The following is a 22,500-nucleotide window of genomic DNA, read 5'->3' as shown; positions in this document are numbered from 1 at the left end:
GCTCTCTCTGTCTCACACTCAAACTCACACTCACACTCACACACCCACCCACCCACACACCCACACACCCACACACCCACACACACACACACACACACACACACACACACACACACACACACACACACACACACGTCTCTCTCTCTCTCTCTCTCTCTCTCTCTCTCTCTCTCTCTCTCTCTCTCTCTCCCTCTCTCATTCTCTCTCTATCTCTAGAAGCAGACAGGCTTCTTGACAAGTGCAAAGGAGAGGAGAGAAAAAAAAGTTTCCACTGCACTTTATGTGTGGTTGGTTTGTAATTATGTGTGTGTGTGTATTTGTGAGAGAGAGTGAGAGAGAGAAACTGAGAGAGAGAGAGAGAGAGAGAGAGAGAGAGAGAGAGAGAGAGAGAGAGCGAGAGAGAGAGAGGAAATGGTAAGCAAGGGAACTTATTGCAGACAGGAAGTGGGGGGGGGAGCCGCTTGCCTCGGCGACAGTATTTTCCACATCCGCCGTTGACTACAAACAAGAGAGAGAGAGAGAGAGAAGAAAACAAAACGCTCTCGCCCCTTACAAACGACCAAAATAAAAAAGAGAAAAGGGCGAGAGAGAGAGTGACATAGAGGCTGTAGGCTTCAATAGTCGCTCGCCCGCTTTCAAGGAGTGTAACCGTTCTAACACGTCCACGTTAAACATGTACAGTACACAGTACAATCGTTTCGTGTTCATCAAACCACTAAAGCCCCCTTTTTCCTCCCAGAAATAGCAGACACATTGTGAGCTTGTAGATCGAATATTCCCACCAGTTGGGGTTCAATTGGATTCAAAATGTACTTGAGTAAAAGTACAAAAGTATTGGCATCAAAATGTACTTAAAGTACCAAAAGTAAAAGCACTCATTATACAGAATATCTCATTTCACATATTTTGAAAATAGCATATTCTACAAGCTTACAATGCGTCGCATCGCGACGCATTGTAAGCTTGTAAATCGGCTATTTTCTAATGGCCGAAATGTATATAGGGCTGAAGTGGTTACTGTTTTGTAATAATAATCAAAAGTAACTAGTAACTAAAGTTTTCAAATAATTGTAGTGGAGTAAAAGTACAATATTTGCCTCTGAGATGTAGTGACTAGAAGATAAAGTACTGACAATTTGAAATAATCCAGTAATGTAAAAATACCTCAAAATTGTACTTAAGTACAGTACTTGAGTGAATGTTACTTTACACCACTGCACGCACACGCACATTCCCCCTGTTCGCCACGTTTATGTCTCTCGGGGAGCGTCCACATAACAACAGGGATAATAAGTACCAAAACATCTACATCAACGTGGCCTTTAATAGCAGCCAGAATGTAAACTATGAGCTGGAATTCATCCCAAATCCTCCCAGTAGATGATGATGTCCCACTGGTGGAATGAACTGTCCATGGGCTACAGTATAACCTCCCACTGGAAAAAGTCTGCTGCAAAAGTAAAGGTTAGATCCTCAGACTTATTTAAATCAATCAATCAATCAATCAATCGATCAATCAATGATTTTAGCAGCTGATGACGAGCTGACGAGGTGTTGTCTTATTGTTCACGATATTGTCTGTATGTTTGTTTAGTGACTATGTTTGTCTTTTTTTATTGCTGAGGTATAGTGTCACAATTTTCAAATTTCCGTTTTGTCTTTGCAGTCCACGACACATTTGCCCTACTGTAAATCCACTTAGTCGAAGCATATTATTGCTGATTTAAAAATATATTTCCGTGATACTAATATAAATGTACTTCCTTTCTCAGCTTTCGAGAGGTGTTAGTTCCAGACTCTAATATTGCATTCAGAGATTGCGGAATACGTAGTCTGGCGACGCAAGACTAATTGTGAGGGGGTTGGGGACACGGGGGAAAAAGATGTGGCATTTTATGTAAATGCTGAATGTCGTTTGTGCTTTTAAAAAACGGATAAAGAAATATGTCATAACAAACAAAAACAGAAGAATATGTATACATTTGTATATGTTTGATATATTGTTTTGATTCTACAAAATAGGGGAAGTTGTCTATAAGCCTTCTAAACTTCTCCTGCACAATATGGTTCTTATTATGTGTTTTTAACTCTTTATGTGCTAATAAATAAAACAAAACAAAAATAAAACAAGACGATAACAAAGAAAGTAGGAGTGGTGTGAGAGGGCAGGAACTAGCGTGGTGATGGTGAACACCCCGGTCTGTAGAAAGCGTAACACTTTTTTTTGGGTGCACTTTTACCAGGGAACCCGCACTAATGATGACATTCTGATGTTGCTAAACATACCAGAAGCTCAGAGGAAGCCAGCACAGTACAGATATCGCTCACCACAAGGTCTCCTGACAGATGCACTGAAATGCTGTGCGCGCACACACACACGCGCGCGCGCGCAAGCTAGCAAGCACGTACAAACCCACACAAACGTGTGCGTACTGTGCTGACGCATTCAAGTGCACGTAAATGCAACATACTGTACATGCATGCGTCAATAACATTGCACCCAAGGTTCCCAAAAGAGTTGGTGGGCTTTGGTGGGCAGCCTGGTATGATAGGGTCTCTGAGACTTTCAGTTCTGTGACAGAAAATATAGGGGTGAGAAGTTGACTGGTGTTTCCTCCTCTAGCGGCTAACCAAGTAGGCTCCCTGCAAAGCGCACGTACACACACACACACACACACACACACACACACACACACACACACACACACACACACACACACACACACACACACACACAGGCGCACAGAGGGCTTAAAAAAAAAAAAAAAAAATCCTGTTTCATGCACAAGACAGTACATGTCCCTGAGTGCATCCTCATTCGCTCAACTCACACACACACAAACACACACACACACACACACACACACACACACACACACACACACACACACACACACACACACACACACACACACACGCACACACACACACACACACACACACACACACACTCACAGCTGTGAGGGGGAACTCGGTTTGACGTCACAGGGTTGCTATGGGAACGGCCAGCGTGAAAGTGAACATTTTCCACTGCAGCTAAAAACTGTGTGTGTGTGTGTGTGTGTGTGTGTGTGTGTGTGTGTGTGTGTGTGTGTGTGTGTGTGTGTGTGTGTGTGTGTGTGTGTGTGTGAATACTTGTGACTAGACTGTGAGGACCTACTTAGGTTCTTGGCTTGTCCTCACTACAAAAGACACCAAAGTTTAAAGAATTAACACAATGTCGACTTGCGAGCGTGCGTGCGTGCGTGCGTGCGTGAGCAACTACCAAAAGTTCCAGCGAGGTATCCAAACTCGGCCATGTGAATGTGCGTCTGTGTTTAGCTGCGGTTAGTTGTGTATTATGTCTCCTACGTTATTTCACAATGGAGCAGCAGACACATGTCTTCATATTCGAAAATCACATTGACATGCAACATAGCTACAGCTACAGTGTGCGGATCTTCAAATAGCTAGTTATAGCCGCCTGAGAGATTCAGAAACACAATGAATTCATAACATTTCTTTTATGCATCCCTTGTGTGATCTCCATTTCCAATCGGAATCAGAATTAACTTTATTGTCACATGGTGGAGGAGATGATGAAGGTGCCTATAGCGAGGAAAATGGAGGCTATTATGGACAAGCACTCAAATTGTGAGCTTGCAGATAGGCCATTTTTTACAATGATTTTTGGTGTAGAGGGGAAAAAGAAAGGAGGGGACCAAGCATAGACACCTTTTGTCCAGATTGAACAGAAATGTGATTTGACAGTCAAATATGTCTCGTAATGTCTTGAAATCTGTGCCAACCAATTCACATGACCACACTGAAGGAGTCCTGTGCTTTATTTTTCGACAAAAAAATGCAGTGCTTGGCTTGAAATTAGATCACAAGGCTCAAGTCACAAGATTAATGAGGTGAAGTCCAACCAGAAAGCAAGGGCTGTCACGAACTAATAAAACAAATAAAAACCTTTGAAGACGGGCCAGAATAAGCTGCACAGAGTTGTATCAGCATCGTTATAGTTACTAAAACTAAAAATGAAGTGAACAGGGAAGCAAATAATGTGGTCGACTGAAACTAAAATAGACTCTAAGGTTTCAAATCAAAAGTAAAACTAAATAATAACAAAAATGAACTAACATGAACTAATAGTCTAGGAAAATAATAATTGCATGTAAAATCTAACACCATCATACCCGATGTCATGATTTCTTTCATCCTGCACTTTTCAGCTTTTTTAAAGGCTTTACTCAAAATACCTCATAAAAACAAACAAACAATGACCCTTGATTTATACTTTGTCACATGCCAGTGTCATACACCGAACAGAGCCGATCTACAAGCTCTACTGAGATGTAGTGGAGTAGAAGCAAAAGTACTGAAAACTGGAAATACTCCAGTAAAGTGAAGATACCTCAAAATTGTACTTAAGTGCAGTACTTCAGTAAATGTACTTAGTTACTTTACACCACTGCCATGGGACGATGCTCATTCTAAATGCCGTGTATATGTACTCTCTCTCTCTTCAGGTCTCTCCATCGGCCACCTAATCGTGTGTTGAAACAACCCAGGAACTAACATCCCGTACCACAGCAAACATGAATGATTATGATCGCAAATAACGTGTTTATATAAAGGCTTGCCCTTTCATGTTTTTTTTGTCACGCTTGTTTGACTAGAGACAATGCCGGATTATTTTTTTCTGTTCATCTCATCCGCTTTACGAGGACATGGCTTTCCCAGATGTGATTTCACTTTGCGGCGCTGCGTATCTCATCTGGTAAAAAGCCAGTATCAGATTCTACAGGTATGCAGAATCTGATCATGTGGTTTTCTCTCCTGTTTAGAAATCCAAGATGACATCACCCCGTCAGATCTTGGCCGCAAAACTTTCTGATTCGTTTCTGGGTAAAAAATGCCACGGTCACAGGAACAAGAAAACCAAAGGCATCACTTGCTAGTAACCCATTCAAACCAGAAAAGCACCGGTGTCATTTTTAGATTTTTACTATATATAGCAACATACTTTTTTTCAGAAAACTATTTAAGAACAGTGGTTTGGAGACAGTGGTTCTCAAAAACAGCAGATGTACAAGCTTGTACATCTGCTGTTTTTGAACATTTTTGAAAAATCTTGAAAGTGATTTTTTTAAACACAAATCTTCTCTTCTGGGGGGGGGGGGGGGGGGTTCTCCTGGCACAAAACCGTTTCAGATTGGGGGTCTGCGGTCAAATATAATATCAATTTGGGGGTCCTTGGCCCGAAAAAGTTTGAGAACTACTGATTTAGAAGGCATTTGTAGAATCGGCCTCAGGTCTTAATGGGTTAAAAGTTGCAGATATAAGAAATAAGAAAGACATTATTTCTTATATAAGAAATCGGTCTCTCGTCCCTGTCTCTCCTTTTATTACCCCTCTCCCACTGTATGTCTCTTTTATCATTTCTCTCTCTCTCTCTCTCTCTCTCTCTCTCTCTCTCTCTCTCTCTCTCTCTCTCTCTCTCTCTCTCTCTCTCTCTCTCTCTCTCTCTCTCTCTCGGTGCATACCTAACACACAGCAGAGCACGCTTTATGTGTTTCTGCATGTCTGCCTCACTGTACACACATGCCAGGTCGGGATAAAATATGTGTCATGGACCCGTAATTATAGCTGGAGCTATAATACTGATGTAGCGATATAAAGAAAATTTATGTTTGGCAACCTTTCAAAACGCAAAATGTGTGCGTGCGTGCGTGCGTGCGTGCGTGCGTGCGTGCGTATGTATGGATGAGCCCCCAATGTGATTGCGTGGAGTCAAACCTGGGTACCACTCAGGCAAAGTAGAATCCCCCCTTGACCACTTCAACCCTATATACTGACAGTAGTTGACCGGAGTCCCCCAGGGGTCTATGTTAGGTCCCCTCTATTTTTCCCTCTACATTCCCTCTACCCCAGAATAGAATAAAAAAAACCTTTGCACTAACCCAAACTTTATTATGAATGCCCACGGCTCAGTCTGGAATCACACCTAAATCTCACACACCCATTATTCATTTGATTAGGTGCAGCTGTGCTGCTTAGCCTGCCATGTATTTTAACATCTGAGGTTGTTTATACATCACTGAACTGTTTACTGAGGCAGACTACTGATAAATGCTGATGGTGTATGGCAAGCTTGTTACATTGTACATACACTGATCTATTTTTATTATTATCATATTAGTATAAAACTACAGACATTTTTTTGCTCTTGCTTTTTTTCTCTCTTTCTTTCTTTTACAGTAGTTGGCCGGAGTCCCCCAGGGGTCTATATTAGGCCCCCCTCCTTCTTCCCCTCTGCATTAAGTATATTCTCCCGAGGAATATTGAGTTCAAGAAACCTTTGCACTGAACCCAAACTGTATGAATGGTGTTTCAAGGAAAGCTGCTGGTTTGCTATTGAGAGCCATTGTCTCATGCTCCCTGTCCTGAAATGATGGAGGGAAATATGCAAATGAGCATACAAACCCAATTCAAATCAATCAGCCACATTCATTTAAACAAATGTCTTTAGTAGGCTGTGCAAAGCGGCTGAAGCCTCCATCGAGGGATAGGTCATTCCATAGAGAACACCAGGGCTGACCGATATGACTTTCGCATATTAGATATGCTAGATATCTGCTATTTTCAGTGTTTTGGCACGCCACTATTGTACAAAATATAAAATAGGACTTAAGTGGTTAATGAGACTAATCAATTTAGTCGATTATGAAACATGTTCTTTTGTTGATATTTAAGAGATACAGATTAAAAAATTATAATAATTATTCGATTAACCGACATGAGCACACACACACACACACACACACACACACACACACACACACACACACACACACACACACACACGATCACGTCACACGTGTGTTGTTTGTCACTTTGTTCAAAGATCATCAAGACAAACCAAAACGGACGGAGGCATTCTCAAAGTTATATTGATGTAGAATTGTTGTAGATTGAACAAACAAATCGGTACCGAGGATTACATCAGAGATTGTGGGAACTGGCCAAACTAATACTCTCACACCTACACACACACACACACACACACACACACACACACACACACACACACACACACACACACACACACACACACACACACACACACACACACACACATATGCAGACACACACGCACACGCTCACACATAAACAGTCCTCAATGTCCTCTTTGAACTGTGTCCAACTGAATGCAAAGCCTAAGTGTGTGTGACTGGAAAACTCTCTCTCTGTCTGTCTGTCTCTCACTCACACGCGCGCGCACACACACACACACACACACACACACACACACACACACACACACACACACACACACACCCACACACACCCACACACACCCCCACACACACACACACACACACACACACACACACACACACACACACACACACACACACACACACACACACACACACAGTGACACATAGACACACACACGGTCGGGGCACAGAGCTAGCTTTGTTAGCGTGAATGTCAACCGTTACTCGGCGAGAGAGCTCAGGCCAATTTGACACAGGAGCACCCAGCAACACACACACACGCACACGCACACACACACACACACACACACACACACACACACACACACACACACACACACACACACACACACACACACACACACATGCGCACACACACACACACACACACACACACACACACGTCCACTACACAGAGCTGTGTATGGGTAAAATCATTCCAAGGGTTTTATGAATAAAAATACTCTGCTTTCAACATCAACAAAGACCTTAAGTCCCGCAAATCCACAAACCGAGGCCACCGATTCATATCTCAGCTTTGTCCTGCGTGAGGGACCATGTACCTACACCTCACAAATCAACTTAGAACAGCTGATTTTGCGGTTTTGTTTTCCAACGAATTGCGGTTTGCGGTGTGATTGAACTTTAGTCAACAATTTCATAACTGTATTCATGAAGTGTTTGCGGCCCACCCATCTGACCACTTAACACGGCGGCCGTGGTCCACGGGCATTTTCAGAGCATGTTAATTTGAATGGTCAATCAATCGTGTTCCAGCCTTGGATCAATGGAACTAACATAATACTTTAAGCTCCTATTTATAATCGGTATCAGAATGAAAACACTTTTTTTCCCCTCCCAAGGTTTTAAAGAACAAATTACCATGTAAGTGTTTATTTTTTATTTTCTTTTTTGTAATGTCATTAAAATCTTAGCGTTTTGCCAATTATTCACTTACAATAATGCTCACGGCAGGTCGAGAATCACTGCCTTTTACAGTACACCTTGATGTAAACAAGATAGCTACAGCAAATCAAATTAATTATGGGCGAGTTAGATTTAGGCGTGTCAATGTGCATCGATAATACTGTTGACTGACACACCTAAATCTAACAACACACCCCTTATTAATGCGATTAGCTGCAGCTGCGCCGATTAGCCTGCCATGTGTTTGATCTGAGGTTGTTTGTATAACTGAAATGTGTGCTGAAGGCAGCTACTGATAAATGCTGATGGTGTATATAATGTGGGAAGCTTAATATGTACATTGTACACGCTGATCTATTTGTATTATCCTATTAGTGTAAAACCACCGACTCTTGGTTTATTCTCTCTATTTCTTTCTTTCTTTCTTTTTCTTCACTTATTATTATTATTAGCTATGCTGCTACATTGTCTGAAGAAAGCCTAACAAAAATAAGTTGTACTCTTATGTAACTGTATACAAGATGCTAGAATAAATGCAACCTTGAACCTATAATCTGACATCGTTTTTTAACCTGTATACTGGAGAACAATTAACTTACAAACTCAGCCCCTTTAAAGGACAACTTAGTTTTTTTACAACCAAGGTTTATGTTTTAGCTTGTAATTAAAGTAAATAAAAGATGAGTGTTATATTAAATGTTTCATTTACTGCTTTCTATAGTTTTAGCAATCTTTTTTTACAGTGGGCGGGGGCATTCGGGCAGGTGGCTAAATATGTAACAAACAATAACCAGTTGATTTCTTTATTATCATTTACAGTAGCTCTTCTAGCCCCCAATAACTCACGTCTGGCCATCAAAGACCACGGGACCTTTTTTATTGTGTAAAAAATACATATTTAGCCACCTGCCCGAATGCCCCCGCCCACTGTAAAAAAAGATCGCGAAAATGGCTAAAACTATAGAAAGCAGTAAATGAAAATGTTTTAACATTCATCTTTTATTTACTTTAAAGGTAGGGTAAGTGATATTTTTGGGTTAAAACAAAAAGTATTTTTTTCAAAGGTTAAAGCACTATATTCTGATAGTAATCATTGCTATAGAGTGTTTGTTCAGTAACAGGAGTCTCCCCGTCTCTCCAGCGCTTTTATAAACAGAAAATACATTTTCTGGTAGGTGTCAAAATCTCAGCCAATCAGGAGAAAGTACCCATTTTTAAGCTTCATTTTTATAGTGTTCCAGTTCCAAATTTTGCATGCTCATTTCTTAGTGTCATCACTTCCAATTTCACTTGTTTAATCTATATCCTGATTGAGTTCTCTATCCTGATTGGATAAAATTGGAAATGAAACTGAAACTGAAACGAAAATGCATTTTCTGTTTTATAAAGAGCTGGAGAGACATGGAGACTCCTTATATGGACAGGACACTCTATAGTAACGAGCACTATCAGAACATAGACCCATTTTGCAATTATTTGAATAATTGCAAATCACTTACCCTACCTTTAATTACAAGCTAAAACATAAACCTTGGTTGTAAAAAAAACAAAGTTGTCCTTTAACTCTGAGCATGTACGAATGTAACCAAATGGACCCGTACGGGTCCATTTGGTTACATTTCGTACACGCTCAGAGGTGCAAATGACCACTGAGGATATCTTTTATCACACACACACACACGCGCACACGCACACACGAGTGTGGACGTCTACTTACGGCCCTCTGCTGGGAGTTGAGCGCTTCCGGGTTCAGGAGCTGCTCCCCTCTCTCCGGGTCGCTGGAGACGTCGTCGTCCGACTCCTCCCAGGACGAGGAGAACCCGGCGGAGGAGGCGGAGGACGAGGAGAGCTTCCTCAGGGAGCGGGAGGAGGCCGCGTAGGGCGCCGGGCTGGGGCTGCGGGAAAGTCCCCCCCGGTCCGAGTTCTGGCCCTCGGAGCAGCACGGCGCCTCCTCCAGTCCGTGGTCGGTCACTATGACCGACGGGATGGGGGCGGAGGGAGGGACGGAGAGGGCGTGGCTAGAGGCGCAGCGGTCCGGCGGGTGGGGGCCCTCCTCCTCGCCGAACCGTTCCCAGGAGGTTTCTGGGTTCCTGGCGGCTCCCGCTTCCTCTGGCGTCCGGAGGAGTTCCGTCTCGGGACTCGACCGGCCTCTCGCCCTTGCCTCTTCTTCTCCCTCTCTTCCTCCTCCTTCGCCCGCTTCTCTTCCCTCTCTTTCCGCCTCTCCGCGCCGCTCGAGCGTCTGCGGTGACGTCAGGGAGAAGCCCGGCGGCCCGTCGTCCGCGCCGCGGGAAGCCGGCGCTGTTGTCGTCCTCGTCGACGATTGGCTCCGGCTCTGACCGTCCGCCCGCCGGTCCTCGCCGTTCATCCCGTTCGCCGCTCTGTCCTCCTCCTCCTCCTCCTCCTCTGGCGCTCTCCTCTCTCCCTCTCTTCTCTCGCCTTCCTTCCTCTCTCCCTCTCTTCTCTCACCTTCTGTCCTCTCTCCTCTCGTCTCCTCTCCCGCCCCCTCCTCCCCCTCCTCCTCCTCCTCCTCCTCCTCTCTCCCGTTCTGGACGACGGAGCCCTCCTCGCCTCCTCCTCGGGGGCGTAGCGGCGTCAGGCTGTCCCGAGACGACGTGTCGTCGGGCTGCTGGCAGGGCGTGAGGTGGTCCATCTGTCGGCGCGGGGACCGCGGGCTGCGCTGCATCTCGGCGTTGATCACCTGGGCCCGGATCCCTGAAATGTGGGCCTCAAACATGCCAACCTTCCCCCTGACCTGCAAAACAGAAGGGAAGCTTTCAGTGGCCGTATGTTTTGGTGAATGCACCAAAGCCCAAGTTTATTCCATCATCACGAAGCAAGCAGAGAGTAAAAGTACAAAAGTATTGGTATCAAAATGTACTTAAAGTACCAAAAGTAAAAGTACATAAATGTTTGAAAATAGCAGATTTACAAGCTCGCAATGCGTTGCGACGCATTGTGAGCTTGTAGATCGGCTATACAAATGCAGAAAAATAACAATGCCCTATAACTATCTTGAGTATGGCATATTACATATTAGTATTTCATATTTTCCTTTATAACGGAGGATGAACTCGGATTAAACACGCAGTTAAACAGAATTTAACTTCCATATTTTACCACATTAACCCTGGCATTCCTATTTTGGGCAAATCATCAAAATCTTTCAAAATGTGTCACAATTTCTCCCCCCCCAAAAAATATGTATATTTCAAAAATAGCTGTTCTACTGCACAAGCTCACAAGGCAACTCCATCCAAGCTTGTACAGTATTATCTCAAAGTAGGCCTATATAGGCCTTAAGTGGTTAAGCCATCCCAGTTACGAGAGGGAGGATTCGGCAGTTAGGGGTTCAGTGTCTCGCTCGGGGGACACTCCGACGCGGTGCCGCGGGCTCGAACCGGGAACCTTCCGATTCCAAAGCAGGCTTAAAGGGATAGTTCACCCCCAAAATGATGAAATCTCTATGGGGTGACTAATCGATAGATTTTTTTTGGGTGAACTATCCCTTTAACACACAACAAAAAAATCACCTCGACATTCTGCAGCTCTCTGTGGATTTGCAGCCGCTGCGCTTGGCGTCTCCTCTCGCCTCTTACTCCCGTCTCTCTTCCTCCTCCTCCTCCTCCCTGCTCCTCCCTTTCTCCTCCGGGTCCGTCTTCCTCCTCCTCCTCCTCCCGCCCGGGAGAGCTCAGCCGCCGGACGCGCTGGCCCACGTTGACCCCCAGGAGCTCCGGGTGACGGCAGGGGGACGGAGTCCGCGGGGAGACGCTGCGGTCGGTTGGGAAGACGAAGGCTCGGCCCAGGGCTCCGGGGCTGTAGCCTGGGCTGGTCTATCATAGGATCGGCAGAACGAGAAAGATGTTCCACACGTTTTTCCCACTTTTTTTTCCTTTCGCAGCTGCAGAAAGAGCGAAATCCTGGTGGACCCGAGAGGGTCCACTTTCACACTCTCAGAGTTCAATTAATAACCCTTTATGGCATCTGTGTCATTTTTTTATTTATTTGGCTATTCAAAAATAGCAGATATAAAAGCTCATAGCGTGGCACTCGATCTGCGATTTTCTGAACAGTGTGTCGCAGGTTCGAGTCCCAATCCCGACGACCTTTGCTGCGTGTCACTCCCCATCTCTCTCTCCCCATTTCCTGTCTACTATCTCTATCAATAAAAGCAGAAAAAGCCCCCAAAAATATAATAAAAAAATAAAATAAAATAAAAAGACCACTTACTCCTCCCTTTAACATTCAGGATGTTTGCAGTGTGACAGTGTGAGTTACCTTAGGGCTGGTGGGGCTGTAAAGACCCCCTCCCAGTAGCTGGCAGTAGGTGCTCCTATCTGGGACCGCAAGAACGGGTCGACCCCCTGAACTGGTTCTGACTCTGGATGCTGTGGTGCTGGAGGATGTGGGCTGAGTCTGATATGTATTACTGCTGAGAGAGAGGAGAGGAGAGGAGAGGAGAGGAGAGGAGAGGAGAGGAGAGGAGAGGAGAGGAGAGGAGAGGAGAGGAGAGGAGAGGAGAGGAGAGGAGAGGAGAGGAGAGGAGACAAACTAGGACATTAAGACCTGAGACTGATTCTAATGTCTTCTAAATCCAAACAGTTTTTAAAATCGCTTTAAAAATATATACATTCAAAGATTTGCACCAATTTTGACGATTACAAAAAAATAGCAGATCTACAAGCTCGTAGCGTGGCACTCGGTGCCGCAATATGAGCTTGTAGATCTGCTATTTTTTAATAGCCAAAGAAATCTAAAATGACAAAGATGCGTTCCCGGCTTTAATGGGTTAAGTAATCAGATTGAATTGATGAGTGATATGTTACAGATATATTAGATGGCTCTTCACAAATCTGTAATAGATTATACTTTTAAAAAAAAAAACTTCCGACAGGTCCTAACCCCCTTGCATTCAATAGGGAAGGTGCTAAAGTAACAGCAGACCCTGGTTATATGCAGCTGTGTTTGGTTATAATAAGTAGAGGTGCTGACATGGAGAACTAAAGAAGTAGGCTGGAACATCAGGTGCATTTCGCTGCAAATAGTCTTTCTCTTTAGTTGGTGCCGTCCTGATATCAACAACATCAGCCACAGCCTTTATCAAGGTAGCCGGTGCGCTGTAATGTGATATATTATTATTCACACAATGCAAACCATGTAAAAAACGAATAATCTGAAAGGCACCTGCTCATGACTACCAGGCCGTTGAGGTTTAGGGCTCGGGCTGCCATCCCCACGGCCAGGCCAGGGGCTTCAAAGGCTGGGTACACATCTGTCAAATCCCCCCCCTAAGGTTGCATGGATGTCTGGAGAACGGCTCTCGGATGCTCCAGTGCTTGTGTGCGGCACATGCAGCCCTCCACTCCACTACTGGAAAACGGACCGCTCCTTCTGAAATAAGAAGGAAATCATCATCAATGTACTTTTTATTTAATTTTTAACTTTTTTTGTTCAATTCTGTTGAGTTTCAGTTAGTTTCCAAAGTGGTTTTCGCTTGTTTCAGTTTAGTTTTTAGTGTTTACAAATATTTTATTCCTTTTTTATTAATTATTATAAGTAGCTTAGCCGTTATTATTAATTAGTACTCCACATATCGGCATTTGTGGATTTATCTATATTTTGTATTAAAAAAAATCAGATTTCTGTTTCTGCGTCGCATTGCGACGCATTGTGAGCTTGTAGATCGGCTATATATGAAATGTATATAGGGTTGAAGTGGGTGTTTTGTAATAATAATCAAAATCTAACTAAAATCTGCAAAGTAACTAGTAACTAAAGTTTTCAAATAATTGTAGTGGATTAACAGTATAATATTTGCCTCAAGCTTTTTGTGACATATTTGATCAATTGACAAAGACATGTTCTGTAATCTTTTTTATTTAATTTGAGTTAGTTTAAGTACACAATATTGTTTCAGTTAGTTTTAGTTTGTTTCTAAAGTCTACTTACTCTACTTTAAATTCACCTTGATACACAAACATGTGCAATATTGTTAAAAGGCGTCATGAAGTTGGGAACCTATCGTGGGAAGGTTACACTGTTGGAAACTCGCCCAAAAACTGCTTCAGAGAGTGAAAATGAATGGGCCCCTGTTGGACACCCAAACACAGCAGATGTTATGGTTAATACAGAAACAAAACGTAGGCGAGGACAGGAATGTGGGGAGAAAAAACTTGTCACTTGTTTATCCCATTGAGACCGGGAAAGAATCAGTGTCATTTTTAGATTTCTTTGGCTATTAAAAAAATAGCAGATCTACAAGCTCATAGCGTGGCACCGAGTGCCGAGCTTGTAGATCTGCAAAAAAAAAAATATTGGGAAAATTTGTGCAAATCTTTGAATATATATATTTTTAAAGCTAACTAAAATCTTTGCTTCTGGGGGGCCCCTGGAACAAAACCTTTTAAGATGGGGGTCCGCAGCCAAATACATATCTAAAAATGGTTGCTATATCAGTGGTACTCCAACATGTCAAGGACGCCGAAAACGATATGTATTTGGCCGCGGACCCCCATCACAAAATATTTTGTTCCAGGGACCCCCCAGGAGCAAATATTGGAGTTAAAAATGTTCACGTAAAAAATATATATATATTCAAAGATTTGCACAATATTGTCAAGATTTTTTCAAAAATAGCAGATCTACAAGCTCATAGCGCACCAACGAAATCTAAAAATGACACAGATGCGTTCCCGGTCTAAATGGGTTATATACACTGGATGAATCTCCTCTCATCTCGTTGCATGTGTTCCAGTAAAAACTGATTTTGTTATTCATTTTTTATGATGATATCATTTGAATAACAGATGGCTGTATCCCCAGAGCTGTACACACACATACACACACATGGTTGGGTATTTCCATCCTCAAGTAGAGCCCGACCGATGTATCGGTACGGCCGATTTATTGGTCATTGTTTGACTTTTCGACGACATTGGGTATTGGCAGTATTTTTTTTTAAATGTAATTCTTGGTGAAAATGTTAGGTAATTGGTGGTGTAGGGCAGTGGTTCTCAACCTGTGGGTCGGGACCCCCAGGGGGGTCACCACATGATTTTTGGTGGGGGGTCCTCAGATGACAGTGAAGTGACAATTTAAGGACTTTTAAGACCTTTTTAATACCTCAAAAAAGAAAGAAGAAAAGAAAGAAAATAAATAAATAAGACCATTAGGATAAGGATAATTCTTTTAACAGGACGTTCATGAAAGTCCTTACGGTCTTGTTTCCAATGAGGGCCTGTGAGCAATTAGGGGTTAAGAGTCTTGCTCAGAGACAAATTTCATTTCATCGACACATTTGCTGGCCTGGCCTGGAATCGTACCTGGGGCAACCAGGGCCTCTGGCTCCCTAGGCGGGCTCACTAACCACTCAGCTATGGCCAGCTATGGCCGTCCCTCATTACTGAATGAAAAGTAGTCAACAAACTATTCTATAAAAAAATGGTCAAACTTTGGTCAAATAATATAAGAAAGTAAAAGAGGCAACATTTTTGAAAATATCCGATCTACAAGCTCACAACGCCTCGTGTTGCGAGGCGTTGTGAGCTTACGTAGATCTGCTATTTTCACAAGTTTTCTCTGTGGAATCGAGTCAAACCAAATTGAATGCCTCAAATACTACATTCCAATTTGTCATGGTGGGGGGTCCCCAGTTCAGATTATGCTTATTTTGGGGGGTCGCGGCCTGAAAAGGTTTGAGATCCACTGGTCTAGGACTCTCCAAAAACAGGGAATCGGCGTCGCACTCAAACTGCTGGCATTGGTCGGGCCTCTAACAAACAATTTACTCATTTCACTAAGTTACAGATGGAGACAATAACAGTGTTCAAGCTTCAGAATGTCCCCCCTGACGTCAATGCCACAAGTAAACACGGTCATTCTATGCGAGAGCCGGTCTTCAGGTTAGTTTGGGTGTCAACTCCACGGTGACGTCGCGGAGGTCACTGTCACGTTAGACGCGCTGGCCAAGCGGTTCTCAGGAACGAGCAGTGTGTGTGTGTGTGTGTGTGTGTGTGTGTGTGTGTGTGTGTGTGTGTGTGTATGTGTGTGTCACCGAAAACCCAATAGCTCTCTAACCTGGACAAAACACTCTCTATTTATGGCTCTGGTCTGTCCTCAAGTGGCGAGTCGGCCTTTGTTTGGTTAAAAGTGAGGTGGATTTCGTTCTAAAAATAAATGAACGCCACAGCTAACATTCCTTCGGAGACAGGGAGAGGGAGGTAGAGGGAGGTAGAGAGAGACTGAGAGAGAGAGAGATTGAGCAAGGGGAGAAGGGACCAGTGGGAGAGAGAGAGCGAGAGGAATGATGGGAGAGAGAGCTGGAGGTGGGAAAGAGAGGTGAAAGTACTTTTACAGCTTCACCCAGCTGAAGGCTGCTCAGGTGGCTTTTAATGAGCGCACCAGTGGGGGTTGCTTTCAGGGGTTGAGCGTCTTGCTCAGGAACACTTCCGACATGTACGGTAGACATGGGGGAGGGCCGGGAGTCGAACCGGTGACCTTTCCGATTCCCAGACGGCCTCTCTACCCAGCACCTTAAAGGTTTTAAGTGGGATAAAGACGGGATTATATACAGTTCTCCTTGCAGCAGGGACATGCAGACAATGAGACAGACAAAGAGAAAGACACTCAGCAAAACAACTGTAAAATTTCATATCGGCCACTGGCCTAGCGGTTAAGGCACATACCACATACGTATAGGCCCTAATGCAGCCTGACAGCGAGTCGTGGGTTAGATTCTCAAGCGCAATGACCTTTTTTTGCGTGTCACATCACATCTCTTTCTCCCTGTTTCTACAGTATAGAGTGTATTATTAACAAAGGCAGAAAAGCCCCCAATAAAACAAATTAAAAAATAATAACAATTTTATATAGCCTTTTCAGATTTGATTTGAGATCGCTGGACACAAAATGTTGAAATATAAGCTTGCTAACACTTACAATAAGTCTCAATAAAGGATAAAGCTGCTTAATGGTTCTTGGTTGAGAGTGATCCGGTCTCAACCAGAGACTCTTAAAAACAGGCCCGTGACCCAATTTAGGACGGATTAAATTCAATTCAATTCCAAAACAACGTTATTGTTCTCACAAGGTGGAAAATCGCATTTGGCTTCACACAGCGGTCACGGCGCTGATAAATGAACCGCAAGTGGAAAACAGAGAGTTTGCAGTGTGAACTTAAAAGTTCACACTGCCTGCAAACTCTCTGTTTTCCACTTGCCGTGTTAACAAAACATGAATAACAACATGAAATTGCTGACTTAAGTCAGCAATTTCATGTTGCTATTCATGTTGTGTTTTGAATGTCACGCCACCTTTGAGCTAGAAGTTGAATTTAGTGGATGATTTCGACGGGATAATTGTCTTGGGAAGTGGTTCCCAAGTCCCAACCTTTTTTTTTTGGCCCGGACCTCTGGCGTAGAGGTTCGGGCACCTAGGTTATAATGTGGCCTGACAGCGCATCGCGGGGTTCAAGTCCTGTTCCCGATGATCTATGCTGCGTGTCTCTCCCCATGTCTCTCTCCCTGTATCTTGTCAATCTCTACTTTCCCCGATAAATAAAGCCCTAAAAGAAAAGGGTTTAAAAAAAAATCTTAGTGCTTTGCCAATTATTTGGGGGCCCCACTTGCACATATCCTCACGGCCCACCCAGTGGGCCCCGGCCTGCATGCATGTTGGGAAACCGCTGATGTATTAGTGCACTTATCAAATGCTGCTTCTGTTGCTATAAACATTTTAAGTTCAGATGGCAGTGACACAGTTCCACAGAAGCAGAAGAAACACTGTTAGACTCTGAATAAGTCATGTCTGGAATGGTCTGCTGAGCAGACCACAATGAATACTCAACTGTCTGTCTATTAATCTAGGGCTTGTTTCATTTTGGACCCTAGCCTGCAGGCCTATGAGACCATTTTCCCTTGTGGATAATAAAGACATCTAATCTACCAAACTGCTCTGTATAGAACCCACCAGAAATTAGCATGTGACCCATTTTGAACAACCAAACGATATGACTAATCCATCCAACAGTGAACGACCCTGTGTGTCACATAGGGTGACGCACAGTTGTCAAGACCGAATCACTAGCCAGCGGGTCCGGGCACCTAGGCTACAATGTAGCCTGACAGCGCGTCCCGGGTTCGAGTCCCGATGCCGATGGCCTTTGCTGCGTGTCACTCCCCATCTCTTTCTCTCTCTCTCCCCGTTTCCTGTCAGCCTACTGTACTATCAATAAAAAAGCCCCAAAAATAAGGGAGAGGACAACAATTTCATGGCTATATTTTCGTTAACTTGACTGCTAACATTTTGAATTTCATATCTAAGAGTATAGAAAGCTGAGATTCTGAATCTGTGCTATGTGTGGAGGTACATTGCTTGAATTATATTTTTATGTTATATACTTTTTTTGTACATTTTATTTCTTGTTTTATATTTCTATATGAATGTACTCATATATTTTCTTTCCTATATATATATATATATATATTCTGCAATATTTGGAAACCTGCTCCAAGAATCAGGAGTGAATCATTGGAATATCTACTGGCAAATTACCATGGACTTTAACATCAAAGACAAACAAAATGAGATCTCTCAACAAAAGGACTGAAGTTACTTCAGCTTAGGATCCCTCTCCTCTGGACTCAATAGCCCACAACATTAAAATGTACTCATTTAATGTAATTTGATGCCCAACATGACCTACCTGTTCTAAAAAAGAAAAAAGAATAAAAACAAAGTTTAAAAAGATTCTGTAGAACTCGCTCTCTCCGTGGGAAGCGAGTACTGGAATCTTATACCCCCCAATTAGTCAGTAAGATAATTAAAAAAACGGTCAGAATGGGGAGTATTTGTGTGACTTAAAGATAGAGTGAGAAAGACACAGGTAAGGACATGTACAGAGATCAGTGCTGTGCAGAAAGCTATAAACTAATCACTGCTCTCCATCCATGTGACCAAACATCTTTTACTGTCTGTTGTTGTTTGAAAGGTCATGACACACTGGAATGAGCAATACTTTCTGAGCCAAAGTCGATGAGTAATGTTGTTAAGTACAACAACGTAACAAAGTTACGACATTTACATTGCCGTATTGATACTTTTACTTAAGTAAAGAATGGGAGTACTTTTTCCACGACTGAGCCACTGAGCCTAATTTATAATATTCCATCTACAAGCCAAAAAAATATTAAATCAGAAAACAGTTAGGCTAAAAACATTTTTAAAAAATAGTGCTTGTAGAGCTTGTAGATCTGCTATTTTCACTAGTTTGGGTCCCGGCCGGGGAGACATCAAATTTCTCTTTTGGGTCTCAAGCTAAAACGTTTGGGAATGCTCTAGTCTAGTCTAAACGATATTGCCTGCTGATAATAGCAGATCTACAAGCTCCCAACAAGCTATTTTCGGGTGAGCGACACAACTGGACGACGAGGTATAAATCGAGCTTTTAGTGTTGGCTACAGACGTCACCATGGTGATACTGCGAAAGTTTTAAGAGAGACTTAGTTACCAAGCAACGGCCATGGAGTAGGAGTCGTGTGTGCTAGTTTTGTATATTTTTTAACCAGACGCTGTTGCAGGTTTACTGGCAATGGTTTGGAAGCAGTGTTGCCATGTCTGCATATGTTTCTCTGTAAATATCAGTGGCTGCGGGTTGTTTTTTTGGGGGGGTAGTTGCTTATTTTGGCTCGCTTCCAAATGTTGTTTAAGTGGTTCTCAAATATTTTCATGTATATGTCCGTGGACTCCCCATCTGAAAATATTTAGTGCCAGAGTCCCATACAAGATTAGTGTTGTTAACATATTTCTATAAATACTCCAAATATTTCTATAAATATTCCAAATATTCCAAATATTTCTATAAATATTCCAAATATTTCTATATTCCAAAAATGTCTATACATCTTCCAAATATTTCTATAAATATTCAAAATATTTCTATAAATAGCAGATCTTCAAGCTCACAGCGTGAGCTGTGAGCCTGTAAATTGTAGACTATTTTCAAATAGCCAATGTTTATACGGTTAAAGTGGTTCAACTGATTTTAATGCTATATCAAAAAACCAGTAAAACCGGGAAAGCATCTGTGTCATTTTAGATTTTAGCGTTGCCTATTCAAAAATAGCAGATCAACAAGCTCACAGCGCGTCACTTCGTGCAGCATTGCGAGCTTGTACATCTGCTATTTTTTTACATTTTTGTAAGACCTTGAAAGTGTTTGAAAGATTTTGAATAATTTTGAATTACAAAAAAGGCAGAGGCCTGGATTTAGAAGGCATTTGTAGAATCAGCCTCAGGTCTTAATGGGTTAACTCATTTAGCTGGGGACCCCCCCCCTGTGCACGTGATCATGCAGCCTATAGTCGCTTCTTTTGGGCTTGTTTTCACAGACCAGGGTCAGTGTGGTACCCTGCTGCCCTGATGGCCTGCATCATCATCACAATCATCATCATCATCACTGTATGACCACTATCATCATCTTTATCACCATCAACACGACCTGCACCTCTGCAACCGCTGCTAACACACACACACACACACACACACACACACACACACACACACACACACACACACACACACACACACACACACACACACACACACACACACACACACACACACACACACACACTCTCACACACACACACACGCTCTCTCTCTCTCTCTCTCTCTCTCTCTCTCTCTCTCTCTCTCTCTCTCTCTCTCTCTCTCTCTCTCTCTCTCTCTCTCTCTCTCTCTCTCTCTCTCTCTCTCTCTCTCTCTCTCTCTCTCTCTCTCTCTCTCTTAGTTTTATGTTTTTGTTATGGGTTGGTATGAAACAAAATATTTCAAAATGAATGTCATTTTGAAGTTCAGATTCAGTCTCTTTGGCACCTGCACACACACACACACACACACACACACACACACACACACACACACACACACACACACACACACACACACACACACACACACACACACACACACACACACACACACACACACTCACTCAGCCGTTATATTATTATTCAGTGTATAGCCTAGTGATGCTTTATGTGATGATGATGATATATATCATATATTCTATGGTTATTATCCCCCTATAGGCAACGGAACTATTTTAGGCATGTTGTGAAACCTTTGGGGATGACGTAGCCACTGAACTATGTATAGTCATTTATTACCTTCAGTACCTGCAGCAATAACAACAATACTAACTGTACTGATCTGAACTGGTCTTATGGCAGATTAATAACAACAACGTGTTTTACAGGCACACAGCAGAATAGTAGCCTACATCTTAATATCCCACAAAGGAAAATCATAAGCGTAATTTATAATACTCCATAAGCAGTGTTGTACAGTAACGAGTACTGTACTTTACTCGAGCATTTACAATTTTCAGTACTTTTACTTCTACTCCACTACATCTCAGAGGCAGATATTGTACTTTTTACTCCACTACAATTATTTGAATTGTTTTTTTTTTTTGTTTTGTTTTTTATACATTTGAAAACTTGTGAAATAGGATATTCTGCATAATGAGCACTTTCTACTTTTGGTACTTTCAGTACATTTTGATAACAATACTTTTGTACTTTTTCTCAAGTAAATTTTTAATTCCGCACGTTTAGTGTATTTCCTACATTGCAGTATTGATACTTTTACTTTAAGTAAAAAATGCTAAAGTACTTTTTCCACCACTGAGCTTAATTTATAATACTCCATAAGCAAACAAAGCGTGGCTTGGCATGGCTTCTTGTAGATCAACTCTTTTCAGGAAATAACACCAGAGTATGACATAGAATTTAGGCTTAAACAGTTTGAAAAAACACGTTGGATGCCTTCAGAGTTCTTGGGTCAAAAATGTTTGGGAAGTCTGAAAACAAAAGACTGACTTACTTATAACATTCTTTGCTTGCTTTCTACAGTGGTGTAAAGTAACTAAGTAGCCTACATGTACTCAAGTACTGTACTTAGGTACAATTTTGAGGTCTTTTTTACTTTCTCCAGTATTTCCAATTTTCAGTACTACCGTAGTATCTCTGAGGCAAATATTATACTTTTACTCCACTACAATTATTTTTAAACTTGAGTTACTAGTTACTTTGTAGATCTTGATTATTATAAAAAAAAAACATACATTCAACCCTATATATACTCATGTCGGCCATTTGAAAATAGCAGATCTACAAGCTCACAATGCGTCCATGATGCAATGCATTGTGAGCTTGTAGATCTGCTATTTTCAAAAGATTTGAAAACTTGGGGACATTCTGCATAATGAGTACTTTCTACTTTTGGTACTTTTTTAAGTATGCCTACATTA

The 22,500-nt window shown here is 42.4% G+C and overlaps 2 protein-coding genes across 5 annotated transcripts in view; both read right to left on the bottom strand.

Moving 5' to 3' along the window:
- LOC308103135 (inositol-trisphosphate 3-kinase A-like) overlaps positions 1 to 22,500 on the bottom strand; it is a 48,447-nt gene that overhangs the window by 24,886 nt on the left and 1,061 nt on the right. Inside the window, exons 2-5 of one of the 4 annotated variants that reach the window (XM_080452993.1) lie at positions 13,374 to 13,580; positions 12,468 to 12,621; positions 11,723 to 12,022; positions 9,910 to 10,944 (exon numbers count right to left, since the gene is read on the bottom strand). In XM_080452993.1, coding sequence (XP_080309119.1) covers positions 9,910 to 10,944; positions 11,723 to 12,022; positions 12,468 to 12,621; positions 13,374 to 13,420 — 1,536 coding nt within the window. In that variant the 5' untranslated portion in view covers positions 13,421 to 13,580. The remainder of the gene's footprint in view (positions 1 to 9,909; positions 10,945 to 11,722; positions 12,023 to 12,467; positions 12,622 to 13,373; positions 13,581 to 22,500) is intronic. The other 3 variants (XM_080452995.1, XM_080452994.1, XM_080452996.1) reach the window with 3 other exon arrangements.
- The window catches only part of LOC308103136 (uncharacterized protein), a 294,821-nt gene continuing 287,864 nt past the window's right edge, over positions 15,544 to 22,500 (bottom strand). The window contains exon 7 of the transcript XR_013934705.1: positions 15,544 to 15,572. The gene's annotated coding sequence lies outside the window, so the exon portion shown is untranslated. The remainder of the gene's footprint in view (positions 15,573 to 22,500) is intronic.

The sequence above is a fragment of the Gymnoscopelus braueri genome (genome assembly GCF_963280865.1).
Source record: "Gymnoscopelus braueri genome assembly, chromosome: 16".
Taxonomy (NCBI): domain Eukaryota; kingdom Metazoa; phylum Chordata; class Actinopteri; order Myctophiformes; family Myctophidae; genus Gymnoscopelus; species Gymnoscopelus braueri.
This window is presented reverse-complemented; position numbering and strand designations above follow the sequence as displayed.